At 38.5% G+C, this 25,272-nt stretch overlaps 1 protein-coding gene across 2 annotated transcripts; it reads right to left on the bottom strand.

Moving 5' to 3' along the window:
- Positions 1–15,029: 15,029 nt before the first annotated feature.
- On the bottom strand, positions 15,030–23,327 carry nt5c2l1 (5'-nucleotidase, cytosolic II, like 1). Of its 2 annotated transcripts, XM_008424080.3 has the most exons (18): positions 22,942–23,323; positions 21,952–22,025; positions 21,749–21,866; positions 21,550–21,645; positions 20,775–20,866; positions 20,583–20,640; positions 19,867–19,960; positions 19,734–19,787; positions 19,571–19,654; positions 19,454–19,489; positions 19,272–19,379; positions 19,125–19,191; positions 17,900–18,070; positions 17,768–17,819; positions 16,973–17,033; positions 15,751–15,927; positions 15,559–15,652; positions 15,030–15,464 (listed from the first exon to the last, which is right to left on the bottom strand). In XM_008424080.3, exons 1-17 carry the CDS (start codon positions 23,001–23,003, stop codon positions 15,560–15,562), a joined length of 1,497 nt encoding a protein of 498 aa, XP_008422302.1. In that variant the 5' UTR covers positions 23,004–23,323; the 3' UTR covers positions 15,030–15,464; position 15,559. The 2 variants fall into 2 exon arrangements, with proteins under 2 accessions (XP_008422302.1, XP_008422303.1); XM_008424081.3 differs by lacking the exon at positions 15,751–15,927 and having other exon boundaries at positions 22,942–23,327.
- Between the last annotated feature and the right edge of the window lie 1,945 nt (positions 23,328–25,272).

The raw sequence follows: 25,272 nt of genomic DNA, 5'->3' as shown, positions 1-25,272 counted from the left end.
AAGTCATCAGATATCTTTTCAATCTTCTCTCATGACATTTGTTGATTTCACTTTATGTTTTGGGTCATAATCTTCTTAAGAGTCCATTTTCAGTCTTTCATTTTAGTTTTAAAAGTCCAAGTATTTAAGAGAATACCCACAGAGAAAGAAGAATCCCACAGCATCATGAATCCTCCTCTGGATTCAACAAGGTGCATGTGTATCTTTTCCACATGTTCATCTCATCTTCCTGGCGTCCTAAATATGACCTTTTTATTGCTGAAGTGCTTAAAGCAAAGATGTTTTAGCTAAAGTTGTCGTAATGTACAGCTTTTTTTTTTTAAATTCTGGCATTTCTCCCAAACACATGTCTGCCATGCTTTTGGCAGAGAACCCAGCCCACATCATCACACATCCTCTACTGTATTTAGCATTGGGCACGTGGTTCTTTTCAAAAAATGTACCTCATTTACGAACTTTTGAATGTGTTAGAAAAGTCTTAAAACAGAGAAAAAGTTTCGTTTTATTATTGAGTTCTTGGAAAGAGACCAGCTGCAACAAACCAGCTCAGCTTGTTCCGACTGTAAAAGGTTGATTTATGTCAGCGGCGTAAAAACAGCACGTAAAGAAAGTGTACATTTAAAAGGCTGACTGCACTTCCGCAACACACACGATAATACGTTCAGGCACGTCGCAGCAGCTGGCATTTATTCCTGCTCCAAATGGTGAACACATAGATCGAAAAAGAGCCAGCAATAAATTTCAGCAGCACATGAAGTCAGCCAATGCAGGTAATTTAAAATGTGTTGGTATTTACTGGAGGTGGCTCCATCACATTTTTAATGGCACAGAGGTTCCACCCCCCATCCCCTTTTCTTCTTCTTCTTCCTCTTCTTCTTCTTCTCCCATCCAGCCAGGCATTCCTAGCTTGTTTAAATAAGGCCTGCCTGCCTGCCTGGGCGCGGGTGGATTCCCCTCTGGCCCTTTGCCCTTTGACCCAATGTGCATTCCGTATGTAAAGTGAGGAATTCCTCTGAAGTTCAGTTAATGGGGTTGAGTTGTTTTTTCATCTTTTGGATCTGCCCGGTGGAAGGGAAAAATCTGGCTTGACGTACAGCCTTATAGGACTGAGTTATGGATGAGGTTCTTTACCGCTTACTGCTGCTGGTGGTTAGAAATTGATGAGACTCCACGAAAAAAAAGAGGGTTTTCAGCGCGAATGATGAGTGTTGGGTTTAATGGAGGGGGTCGTGGAGTGGAAGTGTGCAGTTTGAGAGCAGAGAGGTTGTTTGGTTATTCTTGGCCTCAGAAAAAACATTTGTAGGGTGGCAATAACAAACCCAAATGTGAGCTTCATTTTTGGATCAAATTGGTCATTAAACACAAACTTAAACACAAATTAAACTTCATTAAACACAAGCTAACCAGTGTGAAAACGAATGTTTTCATCAGCGAAAGGAGGTTAAATGATGAAATTAAGCTCTCTAAAATTAACTTATTAAAAATGCAAGTGAGAGTACTGTTGTATGTTTATAAATAATATTATCCTGAAATTTTGATGATTTCAGGATTTCATTATTATATTTAGAAGCTTCAAAAAATACAGTGATTTTGGTTTTTAGGATAACAATATAAACTTTCAAAATGAGAAAAAGGAACGTTACTGCAAAAAGGGGGGAAGAAATTACCTTAATTCGATAAAATGTGTCAAAAGGAAGCTGTAGTAAAACAAAAGAAACTTCTCTGCTTTTACAATTTAAAGGTATCTGTTTGAGTGAAATAAAAATTGTTGTGTTATTTCAAAAACTGCATTAAAAAAATATTATTTCAAGCGTCTGTTTTCAGGAAAGGAGAAATGGTCAAAACAGCAAAGACGCAGCGATGTCAGACCTCAAAGGCAGCACAAAAACGCACACATTCAGATTCATTTTCAAGCAACATTGCGTTGGTGTTTTAACTGAATTGGCGGAATAAACCTGGTTTCCAGTCCAAGCTTTCTCGCGCCTTGGCGTCTCGCTCTTGCCGCTGTTTGGGTTCAGTCAATCACCTGAGCAGCACCTCTTTAAACAGCAGGAAGTGTGAGACTCCAAAAGACTCTGGGTTACGATGGTTGTTGCAGAGGATGATTTTAGAAACGTTTGGCAGTGGTCTTCTCCTTTTTTCCAGAGCTGTACAGGCAAACAAAGGGAAAGGTTAGAAGTCATAAAATCTATATTTAAAAGCAGCTTCAAAACATTCAATTGAGAAGGTGAAACTTTTCTTAAATGTGGTTTTGAAGAGATTTTTGTCCGCTTTTTATTATGTATTATGAATTTATTATGTTTAGCTAAATTACAAAGCACCTTGCTTAACTTGATTTTCTTTTGATATTCACACAAACATTGACATTGTCTGTTTTGTGGTTCTTTCTTATTATTTTATTCCATTTTTCTTGTTCTGGGGTTATTCTGTTTTTTCCTGGTTTTCTGTTTAGTTGCATTTTGAAGCACATTGGTTCACTTTGACTGTTTTTAAATGAGCTATCAGACACATTTCAGTTTAATATTGATGTTAAAAGTTTCATATGATAATATGTTTCTTCAAATAAGGTACTTTAGACAATGATTGTAACATTTTTAACCATGCCTATAAATCACAAAATGCACATAAAAATTGTAAAATTTATATAAAAATTAAAGAAAATGTGCAAATTACTTATTTTTCTTTTTTTTTTTGCTTCTTCTTAGCCGTTGCTTTGCAAATTAGAATGGAGAAAAATTTTATGAATTTACAGGCTGTAAAAGAACACGGTTTTGTTTTCTGAATGTCTAATATGAGTGTTGTTTTATAGCATAAGTGTAAAGTGTGGCAAAAACAACGTTCTGAACTTTTTGCTGAATACAACTGAAGCTGATGTGTGCCTGTTTTAGGGAAAATACAGACCATTTCGCGGTTTTAGAAATTATTTGGGAGACGTCAAAGATCTTTAAACGAGTAAAATAAGAACAGAATTGAACATTTTTTACATTTTAAATGTTAGCTTAAAACTGCTGATCTCCAAGTGAAAGATGAAATTTGTCTTCTTTTTTAAATGATTTTAAGAGTCTAAAAATCGTCCCGTGTTGCTCGACTGAAACACCGGACGGTTGTTCGAAACGTCTCTCAACTCCAAACCTTAATTTTGGAACTAAAAAAAAAAGAAACGTGCTGTTTAGTGACTTATTGCTTTACATAAGTTGCCCTTTGGACCTCCAGGTCGTCAGGTAAAGAGCCAGCAGAGCGCCTTATCTCCGTTCCCAGGTGAGGCCAAACCCTGCGTAGAGACTGGGAGGATGGAGGCAGGGTTCCTCGTGCTGTTGTGCTTCTGGATCACTGTGCTCTGGTGGAGAAGCCATAAAAAAGCCGTGCCACCCACACAGCTGGAATGTCATGCATGCAGTCCATAGAGTCTATTTCAAGAAAAAGGTGGAAGGAGGGAGAAGCTGAGGTAAGGAACCCACTTTGGAGGAGACCGTGGGTCCATGAGGTGGGGTCTGCTGCAGCTACTATTACTGCTGCTGCTGCTGCTCTGTGAAAACAAAAAAAAATTTTAAAAAGCGATGGAGAAGAAAAACCCTCTTCTCACCCGCCTAAAGGTTCTCAATTAACATATTTTTCCCCCCTCTTTTCCTTGGTGGGAAATTATCAATGACGATCCATCAAGGCTGTTTGGTCTTCGGGCCGCCGAGAGGAAACGCAGAGGGGAGATGTGAGACGGAGGGATGGGGGTTGGGAGAGGTTAAAGGGCAGAGGAAGAAAGGAGGTACATTTTCGGAGGATGGGTGGTTGGAAGGGGGAGAGAGGGAAAAAAAAAGAGAGGGAACAATGACTCCCATGTTTAAAAGGCTTTTCTCAGCCCCATGACACCTCACACAGGCAGCAGTTTGGAGTCAGGCCTTTCAGGAGGGAGTGGTGCCGAGTTTGTGGCTGTTTCCCCCCCTCAGGCGCACAACCAGCAGAAATATTCAGCAAAACATGAAACTCTTTTCCTTTTTTACTCTATTTGCTTCATGAACCTGTCTATATATATATATATATATATATATATATATATATATATATATATATATATATATATATATATATATATATATATATATATAAGCAAATAATTTATATAAGCAAATAATTTTACCCTGCATCAAATCAGAATGTGCCAGGTAATACATTGATCAGAGTCTTTTGTTGTGATTTGAGGCCAGAAACAAAAGAGAGAAAATATGCACAACAAATGTGAAACATAACAAAAAGAAATGTGAAAAATGTGAGATGTATACTTTATAAATGTACAATTTGTAAAGAAGAATAAAGGCAAAAATGACAACCTGAGAATAACAATTTAAACTGGACCCTTTGGCATTTTAGATCGGTTTATTCTTTAAACATCTGTCAAAACAAATTATAAGAAAAACACAGAACTGCTTCTAGGTTTGATTTGAATATTGTTGGAGGATTAGAACATTTTATATACACTGTTATTCAGATTATGAGGTTGTTTTTTGTTTCTTAAAATTGCTGTGCCCACATTTTCCCACATTTACATAAGTAAATTAATTTTGGTCTAAAACTTGTCAATGAGCATAAACGTTTGTTCAAATCAAGTAAAGGGGGGCATTAAAGTAAGACATTTTAAGATCTTTTGTTTGTGTGTTTTTATTGCAGTTTTTAGAAAAGAAAATAACTAATTTGAACACCATCCATGTTTAATTATTTAATCTCTTTTTCCCAAGCATTATTAGTATTTATCCTTTTATTGTCAATGTTTGAAATGATTCTTAATAGAAATAATTCATTGAAAAAGGGCAGCAGTAAACCTGGATGGATACAAGAAGAGGTATCATTTTGAAAACATGTCATTTGAAAAGCAAGTATCTGATTTTGCTGGTTAAACTGATCTCTTCTTCTGCATAACTTCTTTTAAATTAACAGGGAGATGGCGTTAACAGAGTTTCTAAATGCATTCAGCTTTAAAGACACTCAAATAAATGACCAGCAATTTGTTTAAACAGGTTGAAATTCACAGCTAAGTTGTGCATCAAGTGGAGGTAAGGAGAAAATGTTTTAGATCTGTCAAAATGTATGTTACATTTTTCAATCTGTTGGGGGAGAATATTTAAGTGATTTTTTCTGTAAATGCAACAATTTATTCTCTATTAAACCAAATTTCTATATTTTTAATCAACCCTTTAACTTGCTCCAGTTCTTTCTAAAATTGTTTGCTAAATTTAAAAGATTTGCGTGAAACAAGAAGCTCCTGTTTCACGCAAATGTAGTAGATGGTGTATTTAAAACTTCATCGAGTCGTTGTAATTTGCCAAGCAACCTTTTAAAAACACACTTCTCTGTGCTTTATGATTTAGGGACGATTGTTTGTTTTTGTGTCAGTAGGGAACCCGAAGATCTAATTAGATCCCCTATTTTGTGGTTAAAAAAACAAAAAACACATTTCCAGGTTACAGTGCAGTTTGTGGAAACGGCCTCTCTGGTGAGAGGGGGGGGCCAATCGGATCCGTCCTGCCCCGCCTTACATCAAACATTTTTTTATATCCGACTGGCTGCACAATCAGATCCCTTCTGAGTGGGCCGGAGTCGGGTGTGTGTGTGTGTGTGTGTGTGTGTGTGTGTGTGTGTGTGTGTGTGTGTGTGTGTGTGTGTGTGTGTGTGTGTGTGTGTGTGTGTGTGTGTGTGTGTGTGTGTGTGTGTGTGTGTGGGGAGTAAAGAGTGGGTCCTCTCCCACTGGATAATGCCATTATTTCAGCTCCTCTGGCCAGGAATGCCAAATTTCACAGCCCGCTACTCTTCTCTCTGCGTCAATCAAGACTGCGCTAAAAAAGAAAAAAAAAAAAAAGAGGGGGGTGGACAGAGGGTCCGCCTCCTCCAGCACCGTGTGGTCCGATACGACCATCGATTGATGCCCCCCACCACGAGCGTTTCTCTTCCTGCGTGGACGACAAAGAAGCAGCAATGCCAAAAAATTATTATGTCTCTTTAAATCACTTTATAATTTCTAATTCAATGCAGGAAGGTCGTGTTTAAAAACCAGAGGACTCTATAAATACAGTGGCGCCACCGAGGGGGCCCAGGAGGAGGACACCCCCAGCCCAGCAAAGCTCTTTTCATGCACATTATAAGCATATTTTTGGAAATATGCATTTAGGAGAAGAGAAAGCAAGTTGTCAACTAATTGCAGCAATTTTAAATAATCTGGAATACAGGGTTTTCTTTTTGTTGTTGTTGCTTTTTAAGTGCTCTGTTTTTGAATTCTCATCCCTGCACAACAGTATAAATAAAGCTCCTAAAACCGTATTATGCCTTGCAGACATTTTCTTTATTTTTTTATTTAACATCCCATTTACTGCAGCTGTTAGTACTTTTCACAGAAAAACCAATCTGTTCTCATTTAGCATCTATCTGGAAAAATGATTAGCTGCTGTAATTAATAATTACATTACATTTAACCAACTGGGGATAATGTCAGCCAGTAATATATCTTGAGGTGAAATTAGCCATTTTAGTCATTCTTCGAGTTTTATATGAGATAAAATCATATTTCTCTAATAAATACAGCGGTGATTGTTGATAGCCGTCTATGCTGCACGGCATTCAGGAGTATTTCTGTAAATTGCTCTTTGATGCATTGATGTGAGTTGTTTGTTTATGTGTCAGTTTATCGTTTATTCGCTGCAAAACTATGATTGGAGTCGGTGATGACTAACAACTGGCATTTCCAGCGAAACCCTGATCCCCAATCGCTCAGACTTTAAGAAATGTTTTTTTTCAGAAACCACATTTGGTACAACAGTCATTAAATTTGAGAAATCTGATTAATTTATTCATTAATTGATTGACTGGTTGACTGATTTACGCCTGTCTTATTTTGTGTCCCTGATACTACTCCACTTTTAAAAGCTCGTCCCTCTGTGATGGGGTGACGCTAATCCTAAAATACTTCTAAAGGATTTGATGTAACTCTGCAAGACAGCCCACCACCAGGGAAGCACTTTTAAAAACGTTCTGGATGCTTGTTAAATTAACTGTATTTATTTTTGTTTTATTTAGTTGCTTATTTAACTTTTGGGTTGAGTGGAGAGGAGGCATGTGCTGTATTTCTTTTCTTTTTTTATCTAACAGCACAATTTTCAGAAGCTCCCTTTCAACCTTTTAATTAACGTTTTCCCAAAAAGCAAACTCAGTAAATGTTAGGACGCTTATTTATTTATTTTTGTTATATCTCCTTTAACTTTCCCCTTTTTATAAACACTTTTCTTTCCACTTCATCGCATCACTTTTGAACACTACAGATTAAGGCAATTCAGACTTTTCTGCAATCGTTCTTAGTTTCAGTCCCAGATTATCAGCGAGTCCCAGTCAGGGCAGCCCTTCAGAAACCTTCTAGATACGTCCCTGTAGAATTAGCTACTGTATTTTTATTATTTTTAATTATTCTGTCTACAAGCCATTTCTTCAAACTGACACCATTTTCATTTTAATTGACGCCTGTAACGACGCCAGATTTGGCGCTAGTATCCTCCGCCTTAGTGAGAGCGCAAAGATGTTTGCGCCGCAGAGGGTTTCAGATAGTTATCCAGACACACGGTTGCGAGTCCATGATGGGAAATTTGTGAATGGGACACGTTAAGAAAGGTATTTGTCGTCCTGTGTGACGCTTTCCCCCCGCAGCCAATCACGCGCTCCGCTGGAAGTGTCGAACACGCCGAAAGCGAGCCAATGGCGCGCCGTGGAGCAAAGACTAGCGCAAGGAGCGGCCAATCAGCGGAAGGCATGCAAACGAAGAATTTGCTCCGGCAGACTCTGAATGTCAAGTAGTCAAAGATGGAGTCCGGATCTGAGAGGCCGTGTGCTTGTGCAGGGAGGATTTTTTTTCTTTCCCCCTTCTCTCTTTCTCTCTTTCCCACCTCCGCAGATCCCTGTCGGCTCGCAGCTTCTCCCCAGGATGACAGCTTCAATCCTCAGTGGAGCGCACCGCGAAGCGTGGCTTTCGGAGAAGGGTTGCTTTTCTTTTCCTTTTTTTTTTTTTTTTTTATGGACAACTTTTTTTTTCTCCTCCTGCTCTCTTCTGCCCATAACGGATCGTCCCTCCCTTTGAACAGATACTATTCATGATTTTGGAGGCGGAGGAGGAGGGGAGAGGACAGGAGGGAGAGGTTGTCCACTGTGAGTTGTGGCCGTTTTTGCGTAAAAATGTCAGGAGCTCGGCGCAGAAACTTGGAAGTTGTTGTTTTTTCTAATATGCGACCTATAAGAAGGGAGGGGGATCAGAAACAGCGACGAGAGTTGAGTCGATCCACGTTGCGCTGCGCATCTGGAAGCTCGTGTCTTTAAAAAAAAAAAAAAAAAAAAAATCACAGAGAAAAAAAAAAACTTGATCGGGATTCGTGGACAGAGCTTGTGAGGCTCTGATCGCATTGTAATGGCTCTCGGGAGAAAGCGGGGTACGCGTGTGCGGCCATATATGCTGTTGTGCAATCTAACAAGTCGCCTGTAATGTGTTGTAAGCTCAGGTCCTGCGCTGAAGGGAAGGAGAGGCGGATAGGCCGCTCACACAAATGGATAGCGGGTTTTTTTTTAATTTTTATTTTTTAAGCCTCCACATGCAGGTAAAATACAAAACGACACCTGGAGGGGCTTTCTGCAGCATGGTGCTCTGGAGATTTCCAGTGTCCCCTCCAGTGTGCCATGCTATCCACTCTGTGGGTTGTGTAACTCTGTTTTCAGCGATCAAAGTTGTCTGCTTTTATTTCAGAGATTGTTACACGACTTTTTTTTTAAATTATTTTTATTTGTGTTAAGTTTTATTTATTCTTCTTGTCTCGGAGCTCAGGTGATTTATTTTACTATTTTTCTTTTTCCCCTTTTTTTTTTTTTTAAGCAACACAGAAAGAGAAGCCAGAGTGTGTGATGGTTTTGTGGATGAGAACATATCTGTTAGCTCGCTGTAAGCTGTTAAAAGTGTGTATACACCCCACCACCCCTTCTCTCCTTTTTTTTGGCGTTCTTTCCATTCTCCAACCTCTCTCCCCTCCATCCCCCCATTTCGCCACCAAAATTAGAATGCATGTCATTCACTGCAGAGAATCGTATGGGCCCACATGCTGGGAAATTCCCATTCTCCCAGGGTTGGTGAGGAGGGGTGGTGTGGGAGGGGTGTGTGTGTGTGTGAGGGGGGGTGGGGGGGACCAGTGCTGTTTAATTTGGGCAAGTTCATTTAACTCCACCAGTGAAAAGTGATATTGTTAATCTGTCACATACTAACGTTTTGCTTCCCACAGATCCACTTTCTTTTACATCTTGAGGTCGAAACTTACAGGAAGAAAAGCTTTAAATGAGACGTTTGATCAAAACCTGCAGATTTGTTCAGATTTCCAAGTGATGTCACTACTTTGTTTGGTTTGTGGATGCCTTGTTACCATGGTATTTTTAAAAATGTATCTTTAAGGTATACATCCTTAAAGAGTGGGACAGACATATGCCATCAGCAAGTGTGTTAAACAGCACAAAATGTAATCACAAGGTTGTTGTAGTGAAGAGGAGGCTGGTGGGATCCATGTTGTTTGTCCACTGCCCTCTTTCTGTTGCACTACTGGACACTGACATGAGCAGTGCAATATTAAAAGGGCATTGGATGATTGAAAATAAAAAGAGACCCACTCTTCATCTTTGCACACTTTAAAGCAACACAAGGAGCTTATAAAGTTGTTCTAACCTTAACGCCAACCATATCATTTATGATTCAAGTTTTTATGAGACATATGCCTCTTTAAAAAAAAAAAGCCCCACACCTCTTTGTTTCTGCTAAACCTGCACATGGAGTTTCTGAAGGTGTCTTATTGCTACAATACTAATTTTATTTTGTTTTGACAAAGTTAGTACTTTTCTCGCTGTCTAGTGAATTGTGTTTTGTAGGTTTGTGCCATGAAGGAGAAATCCTTTTTTTTTTTTTTTGATTAGCACCTGACCACAAAAGCCCAAAATATCAACATGACGCAAATGGAAACCAAGTGATGTTTCAGAATTATTTTCCAAGTTTTTATTGTGTTTTGTTTTTTTTTTTTTCTTAAAAGCTTTCAGTAAACAAAGTCAGAATTTTCTACAAATTGTTTGGTTGCATCTGGCTTTTGGAGAGTTAATGCGAGAAAGCATCTCGTTTGATTAGCTATGCACAACAAGAAAATTGAAGCAGCTGGTTTTCAATTTCTGCAAAATTCAAACACCTCTTTGCTTTATCCACTATTTAAAAAAAAAATCTATATAACCAAATGCAATTTTGAGTTTGTCAGTGAGGAACGGCCACGTGCTGACACATGCTGAGGTCAGCTGCTTTGACAATGTTGCACTACTGTACCATCCATTCTAGCAGTGCAATAGTATTGTCATAGCATTTGGCCTCAGTGCTGAAAATAAGGGGCCCATTTAAAAGAAAAAAAAAAATCAGTGTGTGAGGAAGTGGAGCTGATGGCTGAAGGCAGGTGGTGGTGCAGAGAGCAGGAGCCTCCTAAAACTGTTTACCCAGTGTGTTGTGTTTACAGACGGGGGGGGGGGGGGGGGGGGGGGGGGGGGGATTACTCCCCCTTGATTGGCTGACACAAGTCCTCAAGGTTTGAACGAAATCAATGTTTTACATTGAAAACCCCGGTTTTAGTCACGCTGAGTTCAATTAGTGACTGAAAATGTCCTAAAAAGAGAGGCAAGAAGAGACTAAAATCGTCTGAAGCAAGCAATCAGGATTGTATTTTTCTGATCAGCCAACCCCCTCCTCCATCCTCCATCCTCCATCCGTTTCCTGCTGTTCTTTATGTGACTGTTGTTCTGTTGTGACATCAAACACTGCCACAGTGTGTATTGATAAGTGGATGGAACAGGAAAAAGAAGCAGAAAGGGGGGGTTGGAGGTCGATGTGTGGCTCTGAGCATCCTCGATGGCAGCAGGTCGGCGGGGGGAGGGGCCCTTCGGCAGGAATGCAGGGCCTTCTCACCCCCCACCCCTCTTTCTTTTTTTTTGCATTTTGCCTTCTCTTTTCTTTCTCTCTCTCACTCTCTCTCTCTCTCTCTCTCTCTCTCTCTCTCTCTCTCTCTCTTTATCCCCCTGTTGAGATTAGGTGTCAGTGCTCCTGTGTGCCTCGTGTTTGAACCCTCTGGTTAAAGAGCCAAGAAGTTTGTTTTGATGACTATGCCCACGTTAAAGTGGGTGGACGCGTTTAACCGCAGTCCGGTTGCTGTTAAAAGCCGCCTTGAGAAGGACACTCAAGTCATTATTAAAAACAGACATGTTCTGTGGGGCCCTCCGATGGCTGTGCTGCAGTAAAAGGTTAAATTTCCCTTGTTGTTGAGGCGGTTAAAGCAAAACAGGTTAAAGATTCTCTGAATCAAACAGAAAAGCATTTTATTTGGTATTCTGTTTAGATATGTTTGCACTGAAAGGAGAAAGCAAAAGGGAAAATCTCCGCCACTTGACTTGTGTGAAATTCTCTCTGAGTAAAGAACGTGACTTGTTTAGGCTTGCTTTGCAATGCTTGCTGGGAAATCCTGGAATGTGTGGAATGGGGGCCGGTGGTGCTTCTGCAGTTATCTGACTGCACGGAGCAGCAGTGGAGCCCAACATGTCAGCAAGTGTGTTTTCATATGTGCAGCCTTTGAATTAGCTCGAAACCAAGTGATCAGAACGAAGCATGTGTGCATTTCTTTAATCACAGAGGGAAATCACAACGTTCACAGTGTTTGCTCTGGGTTGGGTTGTTGGGATTTAGGTGTGCATGTGTTTTTTGTTGTTGTTGTTTTTGGCTGCTTTCAAACACTTCATTTAATTCATTGTTGGAGCTTTTTCATCCTTCTAAATTAAAATCCTCACATTTCACAAGGCTGAAAATGATAATCAGTTTTACGCGTGCATGTTTATGTATTTCTAATGGTTATATTTGTTTTGTTATTGTTTCGACTAAATATTTTTATTTTTCTGTCTTTTTGAATGAAGACAAATAAAGATGATGATGTAACTAATCATTTGTGGAGGCTTTCTTGAGAAAAAAACATTTAAGGGAGTAGATCATTCTAATGCTAATAATAACATCAGAATAAAATTCTGAAAAAAAGATTAGTTTGTACGAAAGTTTATCTAAAAAGTTGAAATCTAAATAACAAATGTCAGTTTTACAGTTACATAATTTATTCAATGGCCTAAAATGCGTCCTATGTAGAATTAGCAGTTTTGTTTGAATTTTTATCTGCAGTAAACTTAAATTTTGTAAGTCTTGCTTAATATCATTAAATATGTTTTATTCATTATTGCTATTTAATTTAACTGCAAGGGAATTAAAACTTGACAGAAACAGTAAAATTATGGGGGTAATTTCATCTGGATTTCTGTGAAATAAAAGTCAAAGGTGTAAGTAATTTGTTTTGTGTGAAAAGTCGAGCTTATAAATACAAACATGGAGATAATTCTTTGCAAGAAAATCACCAGAATTTACAAAGTTAAGAGGAACAAAAACCCAATTAAAATAAATATTTAAAGATAACATGCAAGTGTCACATCAATGCTGCTTTTCTTGTCTGGATAATTTTATGCTTCACTTAAAGTCAGTATCTCCCTCTCTAAAAACGAGAAATTCTTTGTGTTTATTCATCATCCGCAAAAACAAAAATTAAATTAATTAAAACACGCACTGTGTCATCTTGAACCCTGCTGCTCATCTTCTGCATAACTGTGAATATGTGACATATCTCTGTGACTTGTGAGTTTCTGCTCAGTGCTGCTCAGCTCTCAGAGGAGCACACATGGTGTCTGTGGCTTTGGCAGAGAGCAAACTATTATTTATATCATCACCTCGCCTCCCTTTCAGAAAGTTTTCAGGATTTTTTTTAAGCACTTGGATCTGAAAGAGTGAAATGCAATGAGTTGTGACATTTCTAACACCTAAGCGCTCTTGTTACTTTAGTTAGTTGGAAAGTAGATATGTGTAGATTAGAAAACATGCTAACTGCCCCCATGATTCATAGAGCAGCAACTAAGACTTCTGTCAATGTTATCCAAAGGATATCAGCTCTGCTTACATTGTTTTTATGGTTGCATTTTTCTTTTTCACCTATTCATAACCTTGAATCTCTAAATTAATAAAACTACATCAAAAGTTAAACTGCTTTTGCTTAATAAAACACATCCTGAGACACAGCAGAGACGTGATTAAAGTGGCTGAAACAGATCAGGAGAGATGAAAGATTGGGATTTCTGCATGCAGGAAAATAAAACAGGACAAAATTAACCAAATGATCCAGTAACAATAAATACAGGTGACAAGCAGACAATGGTGACAGGAAATCCAAACAAAACCAGAAATAGCCCCAGATACAACAAATGAAATCATCTAGGAAATATGTGTGGGTGTGTGTGTGTGTGTGTGTGCGTGTGGGTGTGTGTGTGTGCGTGCGTGTGTGTGTGTGCGTGTGTGCGTGTGTGTGTGTGGGTGGGTGGGTGTGCTGTGTGTGTGTGCGTGTGTGTTTATGAGGAAAGAGGCTCTGAGAAAAGGAGAGGAGTTATCACCTCACCGGTATAATTAAATTAAAAAACTGTAAAAGAAGAAGCCGTGGTTATGGATTGATACGTTGTGTTTTGATCCCAACATGTGGCTTCAGACTGAAGACTGAAACAGAAAACAAAATCCATGCATAATCTTTAAAAAAAAAAAAAAAAAAACATGCAGTGGCTGGTGTTCAGGAGCAAAACGGGAAAACTGTGACACTCTAAACACTTCAGTCCTGCAAAATGACTGGATCATTTCCTGTGCGGAGATGGGGGAGAAAAAAACTCTTACATATAATCACACATGAGCTCTGACATCATGTAGCGAGGAGGAGGAGGAAGTAGAGTGTGAATCAGAGTGTGTACCACAGGACCACACAGATCTACATGAGAGTGTGTATGTGTGTCGGTTCATGTGCTACGCAAGTATCACATCTGATTAGATCAGTTTTCTGCTTCATGACTGTCTGACCAATCCCCTGGTTTCTTGCAGTCTCCCAGGATTAGTTTATTGGATGAACGTAAAGGATTGACTGATGCAAAACAAAACTCTAAACGGCTTTGTGCTTTTGATGCTCAAAATTAAAAGCAATGTTAGTGTTAGTTTTGGAGATCAAACATGTAGATGTTCAATAATTGTGAAGAAAATCTGTGTTGAAATGATCCGCATGGTGGAGAGGGGATTAAGTGCCATCTAGTGGATGATCAGATAAACCTAATCCTAATCCGGGGTCTCGGTGTGGTTCGTTCTGATGAGAATCAGAGAGGCGACTTACGTCCTAACAGCTCTTCAGTCCATCACAGGACAAGACATTGGAAAGTTCACCTTTAGATTCCTATCAGCAATGAATCAGTTCATTTCCTCAACCACACACCACGATAACCCTACCTGCAAAGTTCTGTGCTGGTAAGATGTTTTAGGGTTTATATTGAGCACCATTCCTCTATTAAACATGGTCTGAGATCCAAAGACTTGAATTTCAGTCTGACCCAACTAAATTCTGCTAGCCAGAATTTCTCTGCCTTATCCAAATATTTTAAAGCAAACTTTGAATGAGCTTCAATATGCTTTCCCTTCAAGAGTTGAGTCTTGATTGTTTAATGTATTACTTCTTTTGTACTTTTTATGGTTAAGACACACCAAGGACTAACTTCATGTAGGTCTTTGTACAACTTCTGATTTATTGATTTGACTCTTCTGTCAGATTTATTGAGTCACACCTATGTGTGTACTCCTTGGACTGCTGCTGACCTCTGGTGAAAATGCAAAGCAATGGGACCCTTAGAAACATTTTTACAGAGATAAATTGTTTCTTTGTTTTACTCTGCAACAGTCAATGTAAGTGGTTCTACAAAATAAGGCTATTGTGAACAACTTAGTAAAAAAAACCCCAGACTCAACAGTTTTTGTATTAAAAATCTTAATTGTTTTGAGCGTCAGCACGTATCATTTCCACAAATATGTGGAGTTAATGCATATCAATGAATAGTCAACAGGATTAATAGCAGTGATTTATTGACTTAATTCAGCAGAAGTTGCAGAAACAATAAATAATAAATTTTAAAAAATTATTTTTGAAAGAAATTACACAAATCTTATATTTAAAGCACATTCTGCACCGTTTACATGTTAAAAACTCACATTTACAATAACTACCCTTAACATCCATTCATCCATTATCTATTCCCGCTTTTCCTTGAAGGGTGCTTATCTCCAGCGGTCACTGGGTGAGTGGGAGGGGGGGGGGGTAAACCCTGGGCGTGTCGCCACTTCAGCACAGCAATCCCTAACATTTCAGTGTAAACTTTTTTTAATCACAAAGCATTATTTATCCAGCAGATGGCGCACTAGGTGACCGATGTGACAAACCGTCCATCAGCGTGTAACTGCGGTCAGGAACCTCCACGATGTTCTGCTTCGTGAAGAAACGCATCTGTGGGGCAGCAACAAGAAAAAGACTCATTCAATTGTGACAGAAAACAAAGCAAATATTTATATCTGATTTCAAATCCTTGAAAAATGCAAACCTTAGCTGCAGTTCGTTGTGTCTTTGTGGTTGCTCACATTCTGCTCTGTTGAAGGAATGTCCGCAGAGCTTTGGGAAACTGCCTCATGGGGCATCTGAAAAAGAATCAGCCCCAATGAAAAGCTTTTAGCAGGCAACTAAAACGCTCACACAAGCTTGCTATTATTTCAAAAAAGGAGGAAGGAACACAGACCAGGACAGGGGGAGCCATGAAGAGGTAATTGAAGGGGTAGTGCAGCAGGTTAATGCAGGTGGAGGAGTACAGATCTGCATAGCGAATCAGCTGACTGGCAAACAGTGTCTGTGTGTAGCCGCTGCGCAGGAGGCTGCCCATCTGGCCGTAGGACATGTCCATCCTGTGGGTCAGGACCTGGGAGCACACAATGTGCAACAATAAAAGCTCGAGAGAACATACATGATGCCTTGCAAAAACGTTAATCTGCTACGAGCTTTTTCTCTGGGATTTTATGTAGAGGCTCAACACGTGATAGTACATATTTCTAAGGTAGATGAAAAATGATTTTCAAATATTTTTTTACAGATAAATTTATGAGAGGTGTAGAGGAGTATTTCTACACATTTTTTAATTGGATTTGGGTCAGAATCATTCCAACACATGTAGATGGTTGGATGTAAATCCTTTAACTGTACAGCTGGGTGAATGCTGAGGGTTGATGCTCACCTTTCATTAGTTTTTCTTTCCTCCAGGAGTTAATCAAATTAACCTACATCCTTTCAAGTCTGATCAACACATCCTCCACAGGATGTTACTGCCACCACCATGCTTCATACAATGTTAGCTTTCCTCCACACGGTTCAGTTTTGGCCTTATATGAGCACAGCGTCTTCTTTCACATACTTTCTGGATCTTTTTAGGGGAAACGTGACTAATATTTGACTTGTCGACAGATTCTCCCACCTGAGCTACGGACCTGCGTATTTCATCCAGAGTTACCGTCGGTCTCTTTGTTGCTTGTCTAATTAACACCCTACATGCTTAAACCATCATTTTCGATTAACAGAATGTCTTAGCAGGTTTTCTGTTGTCCCATAATTTGTTCAAACATGAATGATGGATTTAAATGTGCTTTGTGAAATATTCAAAGCTTGGCATTGTCTCTTTTTCTGAGTAAATTAGAAAAAGGCCAAGAAATTAGGGCAAGAAATATGATTTTAAAAATATTGGGACTACGTGATCCCAGACTTAGATTGTTTAATAATATTTTCATCTGACTCACATTAATTTTCTCTGTCAGCCCTTTCACGTGAAAGTAGGACTGATTAACAAACAGACTGTTTTGGGTGCGTAGGTGGTGCTTAATGAATATATAAAGGGGCTAGATTCACTTAGCAGCAACAACGAAAAGAAAACGCATAAAAACAAATTCAGTTAAAAATCCATTTGATGACCTTACCTTTATTCTTGTCTGAATGTTGCTGATGTCAGGACAGTCTATGCTGCCGCTGTCTAAGTGCCTTTAATCAGAACAAAAGAGGCATTTTTATATCGAAGCAACAAGATCAAAGCAAACAAGCCATTTTAATTGAATTCATATGGTTATAATCATAAAGTGAAAACGGAAAATTTGACGTTTGTTCTCCATCACCAAGCTGCACCGACATTGTTAGCTGTGCATCAGCTCCCCCTGGTGGTCAAAGTTAAACACCGCCCATCACGCCGATAATGCGAGTGCCTTCGGCATGACAAAATGTTTTTTTTTTGTTTTACGTAAACTATAAAAACCGCTCACGACAGTAATAATATAGAGAAAAGCTAGTCTCCACGTTTACCACTGCATTTAGGAGCTTTTATGAGGAAAATATGTTATAATTTACAATAAATGTGATGTTATTTTAATAAAACAAGAGTCTTCCAAGTAAAACAACAGTATTCTCACATTATCCTGTTACCTTGAGTAGGTGGAGAAAAAAAGCCAAGCCAGCCTTTTTACGAAGGCCTTTAAAAACTGCAAGTGTTGAACATAAAAGCGTAAAAAGAAATAAAAACTTTAAGTAAAACCAAATTAAATGTTAAAGGTGCAAAAAAACAAACAAAAAAAACTGCAGAACATGTGAATCCATAAGTTTTCTTTCTGCTGAATTTCATTCAGTGTGCACGCACATGTTCAGGTTAACAAGCTGCGAGTGGCATATAAAAAAAGAAAAACCTTGGTCAATAATCTTCCAGTAAAATACAGACACAGACTGACCTGTACAGTTCAGCCAAATAGAAGTCAAGATGTTTCAGCTCCTCAAAAAGATCTGAAAATCAAAAAAAAGAAAAAAGAATGAAATCAACAAAAATGTGACAACACAATAGTAAATAAAGATGAGTTGCTCACTTCTTCTTTCCTCCCACACTTGCAACTCCTTGGTTAACTCCGGCACGACAAGAAAGGTCTTCCAGCCTTGACGTTTCTTTGATTTGAGAATGTCTCCAAAGATGTGATCTCCAATATAGAGGATGTCCTTGCCACTGACATCCAGCAGATCAGAGACGATGTCTGACGATCCTGCACAGAGAGAACAGAATATGAATTAGGCTTGCAAGAGCGGCGATGTTCAAAACTGTATGAGTTCTTGGCATCTTTAGCACCAGTGACTTTTTTGTTCATGTTTCTCATTGTGACTCTGTGTCTTTTTTTTCTTTTTTTTTTTGTGTAAAATGAGACATGTTTGTGCACCACTCAGTCTACTGGCTTTTTAGCTGCCAATATTTCAATAAACATATTTCATTGGACTATTACAGCTCAAATAATTGGTAATTATTCTCAATTTGAATACACAAAATGCTAAAAAAAATAAAATAAAAAAAAACACAAGAATTAACACATCTAATTAAGAAACTGTAAATCCGGTAGATTTTCCATTTTAGCTATATTCTGCCCCCTACTGGCTATTGACCGTCTGAGCAGCTTAGCAAGTTTGTTTCTCTGAAAGGCTCTGAGACGTTTCAATGCCAACAAAAATGTTAACACAGAACATAACAGCATAGTCTATAAAAACACAAATAAATACATTGTTACATGAACTATATATTTATTTAAATGTCAACATGTCACTGAGATATTTTACTTTGAAAATAGACTCATATGTAAAGTCCAAATGTAATTATTTATTCTCATTTATAACTAGTAACACAATCAAACACAAATGAAGTTGATAACCTATTTAATGAGATAACTTGGAGTCTTTTAAGATAAACAAAGATAAACAAACGTTTTCCACATGAGAAGTGAACTAATGATGTAATCAACTTACAACCTTTCAAACATGATCAAAAGTAAGGTATTAATGTTCACCTTGATCTGTAGAGCTTGTAACAACAGCAGAATGAGATAATAGACAAAAACCTGACCGATTCACATTAGGAAAGTTAAATGAGGCACTGACTGAATGAATAAGGTGACTATTTAGGCAAAACAGGAAACAACGACTTGTAATAATGTAAAAATAGAGAATAGTTTCTGGAAGTTTTTTGACGAAGGCTTTAAACATTCATCCAGCCAACTAGTGTGTTAACAAAGGGTCAGTAAAACTGATTTCTAACAATGATTTGTTCCTCACCTCCAGAGTAAACTGTGCCGTGCTGCAGGTCTCCAGTGTAAGTCCCAATGCGCAGCTTTCCTGTGTCCTGCGTGTCCAACATAAAATAACACATTGTTACTAATGCAATTAGTTCATCAAACCCCTGCCAGGAGACAGTTTTCATACCGTGTCCACTTGTCTCAACACTGTGCCATCTGCAAAGAACAGAGGCTTCCTGGTATCGACGACAACAAGGTCGAAGAAAGCACGCCACGGCTTTTTAGGGCTTCCAGGCTGCAAGAAAATAGAATAAATATTCTATTCTTTTCAAGAAAATTAACAAATCAAAAAAGGTATCATAGCCTTACCTTTGGGGTACTTTCCAACAGGTACTTCATGATAGCCTAAAACAAGAAGGGACATACAACAAACATGTTAAACTCGTGTTTACTCTCAAAGATCATCTACGGTCCTCATAAGCTCACCTCTGTGTAGTTGTAGTCACTATTGGTAGCCAAGAAAATCTTCGCCGCCTCTTTAATTCGAGTCAGGAGCACGGGGATGTTTGGCTGTGGAGGAAACGTTTGTCTTTTCAGCATTTCAACCATTCAGAACTAAAACGCATCCAGATGAGGTCAGTGCACTCACATCTTTGACGACGTACTTCTCCAAATTCTTGATCGTCTGTTCTTTCAGGGTTCCCTATGGAGCAGCAAGTGTGGGCTTTATTATTTAGCATGAAATCCAATAATAAAAAAAATGCATGGTCTGAATGGCTTACTGTGTCATGAATAAAATCCATTGCATCTCGAACATCCTGGAACATGCTTCTGTAGGACATGAACAAGTCTCCATGCTGGAAACCTTTCCGGAGGCTAGGAGAATAAAAGGTACCAACAAAAAAATATGCTCTTTTTAAGCTTTAAATAGAAAGATTTGTACCGATATATTCAGAGTTTGCCGCTTCGGATGTTGTTAACCCATAGAATGGCCGATATTAGTGGTTAACAGCCCCATTGATTTTTGATTTTTGTTTTTGTTGTTGTTATTAGCTTGATTTTAAAGCTTTATTTACAATTTACCTACTATTTTTGAGTATGATATCAATGATTTACTGCAAATAAATATGCCAAATGTAACAACAAAGAAAACCTCCGGTTTTACACTTTACTGAGTCATTTTTAAATTAAAGTCTTATGACGGATACATCTGGCATTTATTTGTAGTAAATTCTTGATATCCTACTCAAACTGGTACATAAATTGTAAATAAAGGTTTTCTAAATAATCTAAAAAAAAAAAAAAGCTTCTATGATACGAACTGATACGAACGGTAGACAACAACCTACTGAGCCTCCCAGGAGGGACCGCCTAGAGCCATTCAATGGGGCTGATAACCACCAATAACGGCCTTTCCATGGGTTGATAACATCCGAAGCGGTTGGTTTGCAACATAAATGAAAGGTGCGTTAAGAAACTGATAAGCATGTTCACTCACTTTGAGTATCTGGTGCATCGAGTAAAGAAATCCACCAGACATGCATAAAGATAAGTCTCTGAAAAAACAAAATGAAAGAAAATGAGTTATTTCATAACATCGCACATCTACTGTATATATATGTATGTAATTGTATGTTTTATTTGGATTTCAGACATTATGAAATCACACAGAAATAAATTCATTTCATACCTGACAGATTGAAGAGGGTGTTAAGCATGTAAAACCTGTCAGTGTCATCTCTTTGGATGAACTTGTTTCGATAGTAGTACTCGACGTCTTCCCTGTGAACCAAACCAGAAAACGCGAGTTGTTACTTAGATCCAAACACTAAGTAAACGGTCCACAAATTAGCAATTGAATTTAATTTACAGTTGCCTTGTCTGGTTTGGTTTCTATGAACTGCATTTTCTAAAAACTTTGGGTTTTCATTCCGTGTGAATGAAAACCCAAAGTTTTTAAAAAGTTTTTTGTGAATTTGGTGGTTAAATGGACTGGTGGGTTATTTATTTGTTATTTTTTTTATTTTTTTGCTTTATTGACCAAGTGTCTGCGTTGTTGGTTAGTTAGTATAGTAAACTAATTAGCTGGTGACTAAATTGTTAAATTATTTATTTAGGTAGCTGAATAGTTGTTTGGCTGCTTAGATGGTTAAATAGGGAGATAAGTAGTTTGTTGGCCTGTATTTTGATTGAGTAGCTGATTAGTTGGTACGTTTGGTTGGTTAATTTGTTAACTGATTGGTTGGTTTGCTAGCTCATTAATGGGAAAACAGTTGCTTGATTGATGTATTAAATTAAATTAGGTCTTATCCAATATTTTTCTGTTCCCTTCTCATAAAGCATTTATGACTGAAGTGCCCTGGATGAATGAGAATCTACAGCAGCCCACTGTGATCTACATGTTTTCTGATGTAAAGAAGCAAAACAACAGTCAGCATTGCTATTCAACTTGACTTTGACCTTACTCTCTAAGGAAGCGGAAACCATGACTGCAAACTAAGATGTTGCCATTTGAATCCACTTTCAGCAGGTTCCCTAATGTTTTGTCAAGGACTATCCCGCTGTCGGGAGACAAGAAGAAAGGGGAAAGAAAGCGAGTTAGACAAACAGATAATTGACTTTTGCTTTGAATGAATAGATGAAGCTTTGAAAACAGAGACTGACCGAGTGGGGAAGCTTGGGTCGTACGTATATCGAAGAATTTCATGAGGGTATCCAATCGATACCATTCTGTCTCTCAATAGCTCAAAGCCCATGCTCTCATAGTCAGGAGATTTATACACTACAAACAAAGACGCAGATAGATGACTGGCATTCTGTCAGTGAGATTGTAATTCTATGATTTTTAGCTTTATTCCTTCACTTACTTGCCAGTGTGTAGTCCATGTCAAAGCCATAGCACTTAATGTTTTCCAGAGTCAGGCTCCTGTTAACAAACACCCTGCAAGTGAACACAATAAATATGGTGAAAAAAATGAAGCAAAGAAAAGTGTAACATGATATACCTGCCTCCCCCTTGGGCATCCTATTTTTTGATTAAGCAGCCAGATTTCTACGTCTTAAAAGTCAAAACTTTCTTTGCAGTTTTTGATCCAAACGCCTGCGTCACAGTTCTGGTGTTTTGGTTTGGGCCGTTCTGCTGCTGGAAAGTGAATCCGCACCTCAGTCTCAAATCTGTTGCAGTTTCTTAAGATTAGTTTCAGGATTATCCCGTATTTAATTAGTTTAATTTTCTTAACCCCTGCTAAAAATAAAAGAGACAGAGAGACAGAGAGAGAGAGAGAGAGAGAGAGAGAGAGAGAAGAGAAAAACACTGCATACTTTACAAATGATGCTGCCACTACTATGCTTCACAGTGGTGTTGTTATGTTCAGGATGACGAGCTCTGTTAGCATTTTGCAAACAAGCCAACTGTTTGTCTAACTTTACACTCTTCAGTGACTTGCAGCAAAAGTATAATTTGTGTAATGGCTTCATGTGAAGCTTCCTCTCAGCAATTCCCTCCCAATTCAAACGTGATCTGCACGGCTGCTGTAAATTGTTAACCTGCTTTCTGTGTTTCTTCTAAGATGATGAGGGCAAATTGGAACAGGCTGAGAGGACTTTGCTTTTGTTGCGGGAGTTTTCCCTGCCTATCTGTTGACTCAATCGCCTGGTCTTAAGAGTGTACGTTTCACGCAAACAAGCCAAAGATTAATCAAAAATGCTTTTTTTTTTTTTTTTTTTTTTTAAATCGATAGTTACAGAACCTCTTTTTGCGCGAAACAAAAATAATAATAATAATAATAATAATCTTATTATAAGTTCGTAGCGGAGGTATGGTTGTGTTGTTTTAATGTATCAGAAGCAGAACTCACTTTTTTTCAAAGTCTCTGTTGGCCATTTTCTCCACAAGAGGCCCGCAGGGAAGTTTATCCATCGTGTCCCTCGGAGGAAGCCTGCGGTCAGCCCTCAGTCACCTCGGGGGGCTTTAAATGGTCAACCCCCCCCCCCCCCCCAAAAAAATAAAAAAAAAATGGGTGGGCGTCACCCTCTCGGTGTTTGTTGTTGACGTGCGCTGTTGACTTTGCGCTTCTGTTTTCCAAACCCATCCTGCATCTCGCCCCTGGCCACATGCGTTCGACCTGTGGCGCTTTCAGCTCTGAGGGTTTAGATTGCGTTATCAGCGGCTCACACATGTACGGGCGCAGCGCGTGCATGCGTAGGTTGGTGGGAGTTTCCCCCGATGATTGTCGACAGGCCCCCCTGCCCCGAAGTTCAACTTGTTCCATCAAAGCAAAAACGTTTAAGACATTTTGATTTGTGATCTGTTTGGTTTTACACACAAGAGCTATAAAATCACAAACTTCAATGTGTGTCCCTTCGTGGGATCAACAAAAATAATTTTTCAAACATGTAAAAAGTGTGGTGTGCACTTATTTTCAGTCCCTTCTAATTTAATGCACTCCAGATTGACTGTGCTTAAAACTTTTAACATCTGATGTGAAAAATGGCTCAAGCAGAGATGTGCCGAAACTTGTTCAGCATCTTTTTTCATTATTGTTTTGTTTGTCTTTATTTGTATTTCTTCATTGAAGTCTTATTTCACATATTTTTTCAGATAATACTCTAGATTGTATTAACACAGTGGACTCTATTTCAGCTGTAGGTGACTGAAATTTCTACTTCCCAGTCAGAAAAATCAGCTGGAGCGCCTCCGAAGTCAAACTTCCCACTGGGAAAGTAGGAGCAACTTTGAGTTCTCATAGTTACAACTTGTCAGGCTTCGCTGTGGTGGAAACATGTTTACTTTACACGTCACACTTGTAAAAGTGAATCTAAAATAAAAAAATTGACCGGGAGTTAATTGTTTTGTAAATGTTTGGTTTGTGCTTAATAGACCCAAAGAGAACGACGTGTTCGTAAGGCTTTCTTTTTCTTCACATCATATTGTCCCTGCTTTATAGAGAGACATGGTGTAAAACTGCCACTTTCTATATAACCTAATTCATTAAAGAAATAGCATTACAAAACCATTGCTTCATTCTCCAGAGGATTGTTTGTGTAAACTTATTTCTAGAGCCTTGAGGAAGGAACAAAGCTCTTTATTTGCCACTAATGGCTTGAAAATGTTGGGACTTGTCACTTTCAGATTGTTGTGACCTCTAAGGGACAGAAGGACCTGCATTTTCCTGAAGAATAATATAAGAATAACATAGACGAATTAATAAATCTTAAATTTAGAGCTCACTATGGCTCCGTTGACTAATACTAACTGAAAGACATAGATTATTTATTGTCACAGTGAAAGAGGAAACAAAATAATACATTTGGAGTCATTGCTAAAAGTAATTACACCCTTCCTATGTGTCGTGAAATTATGAGGAAATGAGGGTCATTAACAATCAGCAAAAGTGACCATCTCCACTGAAGGAGTCAGATGTCATGAATGACCTTAGAGAAGCAATAATAGCTGCACATCAATACAAGAAGGGTTGGAAGGCCTTTTTCATTTGATGTCCATCATTCTTCACTAGTAGAAAGTGTTTCAGACAGCTGCCAATCATCAGTGGCCATCCATGGAGTCAGACAATAAAGTAAACCTCAGTAGCTACAGCTCAGGCTTTACAGGCCGAAGGCAATATGTTGAATAATCACAGTCATGATATGTGAGATATTGTACAATGTAACATTTTGGAAGGGATTTTCAGAAGAAATGCTCTTTTTAATAAAAATAAGATGGCATCTCAACTTACTCTGTTTGCTAGAAGAATTTACTCAAATTAAACTGGGTGATTCTAAATCTATTGTGTTTAAAAATAATAGAAATCCTGTTACAACTACAGGATAAGAAGTGTGTTTAAGCACATTTATGATCATTCTTTCCACAGGACATTTGTGAGGTCAGACACTGATGTTGGACAATAAGCCCTGGCTCGCAAAACAACAGTCACAAAGTGTTCCACAAAGTCGAACTCATAACTCTTTAAAGATATTTGAGTTTCTCCCACACCGACCTTGTCACCTCTTGGTTCAAAGTCAGGTTACAATAAGAAGGAGGCATCACCAGACTGGACCCACAAAGTTTGGACCACGAAATTGTCAAAAATTTCTTGTTTGATTACTGTTTGCCGCTAGTAATAAATCAGCTGAATAGCCTTAAATTTTTTAAGCTCGTGTGAAAAAAGTGACTAACAGAGACAAACACA

Source organism: Poecilia reticulata, chromosome 12 (genome assembly GCF_904066995.2).
Source record: "Poecilia reticulata chromosome 12, P_reticulata-male-v2, whole genome shotgun sequence".
NCBI lineage: Eukaryota > Metazoa > Chordata > Actinopteri > Cyprinodontiformes > Poeciliidae > Poecilia > Poecilia reticulata.
The sequence above is the reverse complement of the archived record's forward strand: the minus strand, read 5'-3'. Positions and strand labels throughout refer to the sequence as shown.